This window comes from Psammomys obesus, unplaced genomic scaffold, assembly GCF_907164565.1.
Source record: "Psammomys obesus unplaced genomic scaffold, mPsaObe1.curated_primary_1811, whole genome shotgun sequence".
In the NCBI taxonomy this organism is placed as follows: domain Eukaryota; kingdom Metazoa; phylum Chordata; class Mammalia; order Rodentia; family Muridae; genus Psammomys; species Psammomys obesus.
In genome coordinates this window covers 9,913,568-9,919,594 of record NW_026594428.1, presented here as the reverse complement: position 1 = coordinate 9,919,594, position 6,027 = coordinate 9,913,568, and the positions used below count along the sequence as shown (strand labels likewise).

Sequence of the window (6,027 nt, the reverse complement as noted above, 5' to 3'; positions counted from 1 at the left end):
AGAAAGAAAGAAAGAAAGAAAGAAAGAAAGAAAGAAAGAAAGAAAGAGAAAGAAAGAAAATAGAGGAGAAAAAAAATCTGCAGAAGACTTGATTCTACCTACAACCACAAAAATTTGTCATGTCTAAGCACACCAAATATTCTGTTTATTCTTGCTTCCATTTCAGTGGTGCTATTGGTGGGTACTGGAAAAAAACTGAAAATGGATTTTGGATGCACCTCTCAAAAGAACACCACACATTATAGAGGCTGAAATAGAGCTTTTTTACTAATACTCATTGGATGTGTTAGACAGTTTTCTACCTACACCAGAAAACTCATTAGACTTTTCTGGCAAACTACTACATTAGAGTGGAAATTAAAAGAAAATATCGCTGCTGAACTTTGATACTATCATCATGCTGTTTCATATAAATATTTATTTTAATTAAGTACAGAATATATTCACACTTTATTTTGCTATGGACCCTGCTTTTTTCGTTTTGTCTAAAATTAATCATTTGCTCCAAGTATGTAGAGAAAGGATTACAGGCTCCCTATAAGACTGATCTACTGTCACCCACCAGTATTCTATGCCAAGTGGTAAATCCTAGACCGCACCGTATTCAAATAATCATCACAAAGATCTGGAGGGAACATTGGTGCTAATTAGAAAATTACATTTACTAATTAAGTTAATAGTCCCCACAAATAGCAGCAAGAGCCTTGTAGAGTGAGGACCTTGAAGAATCAATAAACAGAGTATCTAAATAATGTTACGTTTTCCAAAGTTGATAACTTTGCTGTTAATAACTGTCATTTTCTCCATAAACGACTGAAGAGTAAACAAAAATAATTTTAAAATTATCCTACAATTACACATATTTTCTGTTCATGTTTTAGAAAATATGTACAATAACAAGAGGGAATGGGATTTGTGCAGCACTTCTTGATAGATTTACTAATACAAGATGGTCCCAAATATTGTATCTGATTTTATGGCTCTCTCTGGGAAATAATTTTCTCGTTTTCTAATTTAAAAATATTTTGCCTTCTAGCAATTGCAGTGGTAATCATAAACATGTTTGTCAGCTAATATTTCTCTTCAGATTTGCCTAGAGCAGACTACATGTGCATTTCTTGTTTAAAGGAATGCTTCATAGTAAATTGAATGACTTATTTGTACATATGGCTCAATTTTAAATACAAGATATTCACAGATCATAACACATTAACATCACATTGGGCTTAAATGCCAATCTGCAAGCTGTTCACGGGTACAAAAGAATAAGGCAAAACTAATCACGTCTGTACCCGCTCGAGTCAAAGCAGAAAACACAGAGCTTAAGAAAGCATGTTGATGGTCACCTTCATTGTCCTTAAGTGTGAAGTTTGGGTTCGTGGGTAGGCGTTCATCAAGAAAAAAATTAAATCTTGGTCCATTGGCAAAGTCATCTTTATCAGTGGCAGTGATGGTGTGAATAACCTAAAGAAAAGACACACACCAACAGTGAGTTTAATTTGTTTATTCCCTGGATTTTAATTATACTGTAAATTTAGTTGTTGCTGTTAACAGATTTTTAAAGATCTATTTTCCAACTCATGCGTTTAGAGTTAAACACATCAAAGAACCAATTAACTTGCTTTCTATCCAATCTATTTTAGGAAAAGACTTTTACTTTAATTTAATTTATAAATACCACACTTTATTTTACATCATGGTACAAACATCTTAAGTTTATTGTCTTTGTGAACCACAATAGCTTGAGGCTTAGTTCTTTTTGTTACTCCCAATACCTTGGGGATAATTGGTCATTACATTTTTGAAAAGCTGAAAAAAAAAAAAAAAAAGAAAGCAATCATTTTGCATAACTAAAACATTCCACTGAACAGTGTTGCTACACCTTGACCTCTGTCCATTAATGTAAAAACAATGGAGCACCACGATTTAAGTATTCAAGAGAAGCAAGAAATAATAATGCAGGCCCTCAATTTCATATGAGAGAAGACTGAGTCCTGTGAATTGTGATATGCCAGGTTCTATAACAGTGGTGCAGGCCACAACCAAACTTCCAGTGACTTGCTGATGCAATTTGTCCTCTGTGCTGGCTTAGACACAGGGGTCTGGATCTCTATTATTGCGTATTCAGGGACAAGGTAAGGTAAAGTACATGGGGAAAAAAAAAATTTTGGTGGCAAATGAGAGAATACAAATTCTAATTACTCTAAGCAGTATTACCTTAAAAGTAAACCTATAAACAAACAAAAATGTGGTGTTTCCTAATTAAAAGGTAATGACTTAAACATTTACCTTTTCCACATCTATTTTATTTTAAATATGGGAGTGAACACTAAATTAACTTCTATTGATGAAGCGGATAATGAAAAATGGAAAAATAAAATACACTCTTATAATATCAAATAACAATATGTTTGAAAAAGAAAAATACATTTAAAGAAAAATAGCACTCGAACCAAAGACCATGCATGCAGATAACCTAGAATTCCTGCACAGATGTAGCCCATGGCAGCTCAGTCTCCAAGTGGGTGTCATAGTAAGGGGAACAGAGGTTGTCTCTGACATGAACTCAGTGGCTGGCTCTTTGATCACCCCTCCCTGATAGGGGAGCATCCTTACCAGGCCACAGAGGAAGACAAAGCAGCCAGTACTGATGAGACCTGATAAGCTAGGGTCAGAGGAAGGGGAGGATGACCTCCTCTATCAGTGGACTGGGGGAGGGGCAAGGAATGAGAGAGAGGGCTACAGCACGGATAGGGATACACAGTGAATAAATTGTAATAAATAATTAAATAAATAAATAAATAAATAAATAAATAGAAAAAAGAAGAATATTGTGAAAAAATCTAAATCCTTCTCTATGTACTGAGACCATTGGTTGATAAATGAGGTAACTAAGAAAAAGCAAAAGCAAAAAGAGAGAGAGAGAGAGAGAGAGAACCAAAACAATGAGATAAGGATAGTGTATACAGTATTGAAGTGGCAGATACTCAGGCCTCAGTTCCCACCTCTGCCATCTATCAACCTCTGAGACTGCAGTGAGATCCCATCACTCTGTCCCCATTCCCCACTTGTAGAGAGAGAAATCTATTGTGCTTTCCTAAATCATTTCCCTCTGCAGCATTTAGAACTGAAACTTCATCGTGTTGTTTTCCACTTCCGTTTTATGCACAACTACTTCTCCACATGGATCTTTTCTTCCCTTTTGTCTTTTGACTCCTAGTAGACAAATGTGCTGGTAGAGAATCAAAAGCAATTTAAACATTTTTTCCCTCAAATGTGCAAAAGCTTCAAATAGAGTCAAACTGTTTTGTCAATAGAGCAATACACCGGCATTCTCATCAATTCTGAACTCAATATTAGTGAAAATCAGGACTGATTTTCAAATTTGTTCAGTGTATTCACACACACACACACACACACACACACACACACACACACACACTTACTTGTACCCACATCGACAAACATGCAAAAAACATTATCATATTTTCAAAACTAAATGGTGTTCATTTATTATGATTCTTAATTTTAAATTCTACTTTCCCTGCCATATTCAATAAAAGTATGATTTATTTGCAAATTGCTTCTTAACTCAGGAAGTTGTATGGATTGTTTAGGAACAATTCATCTAGACCAATTCAGTATTTCATCTTAAGTTCATAGGTAGTAATATGTATTTCCTACTCATTTCAAAACAAACTTATAAATGCGTTTAATGTTTTCTAAATTTTCTTACAAACCTGAGCTTCTAGTGGTACTTCTGAGGTAATTAATATTGGATTCTGTTTTCTGATGGTTTATTTTTTTAAATATTTTCTAAAACATCTTTTCCATTTTGTGCAAATAATTTCAGATTTGAATTTAATAGAGACTGTTTATTTGAAACTATCTCGAGTCTCATCCACAGGCACATGATAACTGAATATTGCATTATGCTTCAAAGTGTCCTGTGCACCTCATACTCTTACAATTTTGATTGTCAAGCATAAGGATAACTGATTTTTTTATTAATTTAATTTTGTCATAATGCTTTTTTCTCTGTATTTACTACTTCTCATTTTTATTAATACTCTTGTTTATTTATTAATTATCATACTTTTAGCAAAATATATAAATAGTCCTTGTTAGGTATTTTAGACAATTTAAATATCTAATGCATAAATAGACCATCTTCACAATTTTTGAGGTTGTCATTTTATTCACTGTGCTATTGATATATTCTGTTTCTGTGATTGGTAAGGTGCAATGTTTAACAACTTTTCATCATCATCATTATTATTTTCATAATTTTCTAGTTGCACACAAATATTCTAAGTCATTAACCAAAGTTCTAATTAATACATAATATAGTTTATTATTTTGGAAGACGTTACAGACAAAAAGCCACAAAGATTGTCAGTCTACCTTTTAAAACTAAAGGAGGAATCAACTTGATATTTGCTAATTACAAGTAAAAAACCCACTAAGATATATTTATAGATATTTATATATTTATCATAATATCCATACTATATATATTTATATATTATATTTATAGATATTTCACAATATCTATAAATTAACATTACTGGTTTTAAAATTTTATTGATCATCATGTATTGATATGGGAATAGATTATTAGGGTAATATGTCAATTCAAATTTAAATCAATATAATTTTTTTACTTGGAAACACATTTTTTTGGTTACTTCATTTTATTCTTACATTGATGCAGCACTGGGGACAGAACCTTGAATCTGGCCATTGGTGTGACAAGAAAGCAGTCTGCTACTGAACAACATTGCCTGTTCTCTTAGCATTTTGTCTTGTGCACAACCCTCAGCTCTACCATCAATGTTGATGTGCTAAGAAACTCTTCATACATTGTTTAAAGCGATCAGTGATTGTGTTCTATTTTATAATAGAACTCATTCTTACTGTGAGTTCTATAATAATGTGAACTCACTCTTATTAGTTGAATGAATTGTATCCAGATAGACTATAAATCTGTAACAAAACATGTTATATTTTTATACAAAGTTATATAATTAATAAAAACGTATTTCATGTGGCAGAGGCTATTTTAAGTAATCTCCTGATCATTGCTTTATTTTTGAGATATGTTCTTTTTTATAGGCTGGGTTATTCTGGATTTCTGCCTTTCTATGTAAATGGAAATGATCTGAGACTTCTGACCCTTCTACCTCCACTTCGCTGGTGAGGGATTACACGCAATTGACATCACACTGAACTAATGCTGATCAGAGAGAGGAATCAAGGTTTCCTTTATGCTAGGAAAGCTCTCTACCAACAAAACGTTATTCTTAGCTAAGAAATTAATTTAATGTTAGCTAGCTCTGAGTTTAAATTTAATGAATAATAAAAAGGCCACAGCATATTTGATATGAATAAAAGAAAATTTTTTATTTCAGACAGATACAAATTCCTTTAGATTCAATGTAGTTTGGGAATTGACTGTAAATTTTATGCATGGCGAACTTTCTGTGGTTTTTCAATGAAGTTATATAAAATATATTTTTCAGAAAAATAAAGAGTATTAATTCAGAGCTAATCATCTGTTTTGCTGCTATTTTTGTTGGTGTTTACTTTGGCCTAACTGCTATTGTACAGGTTTAGAACTTCACAAAGTGTCACTATCCACCATAGCAACATCATGATGCATTTAGGTGATCAACATCTCAACATATTCAGCATTATAAACAACTGTTACAAACACAAGTGTTATTCCCATGTAAAGGAAATATATAAACAGACTGCATCAAACTTATTACAAAACTCAAAGTTTTAATACTAATTGTATTTCAACTCTGGGACAGAACTTGTGGAATTCCACCAGAAATACTATCAGCAAGTGTTCCAAAATGCAACAGACACAACAAAAAGTCGAGACACATTTCTTCTGTTAGGGGTCAATCACAGAGATCAAAAGTGTCACTGTTAATTTGTTTGAATAGATTGAAAACTATACTTAAAGTAATTTTATTCTCCCAAATGTTAAAATCACTTTGGTAACAGAGTTGAAAACAT

At 32.6% G+C, this 6,027-nt stretch overlaps 1 protein-coding gene across 4 annotated transcripts in view; it reads right to left on the bottom strand.

The window, feature by feature from the left end:
• The window catches only part of Cdh18 (cadherin 18), a 618,087-nt gene that overhangs the window by 24,570 nt on the left and 587,490 nt on the right, over positions 1-6,027 (bottom strand). For all 4 annotated transcript variants that reach the window (XM_055618993.1, XM_055618992.1, XM_055618994.1 and 1 more), the window contains exon 10: positions 1,347-1,464. In XM_055618993.1, coding sequence (XP_055474968.1) covers positions 1,347-1,464 — 118 coding nt within the window. The remainder of the gene's footprint in view (positions 1-1,346; positions 1,465-6,027) is intronic.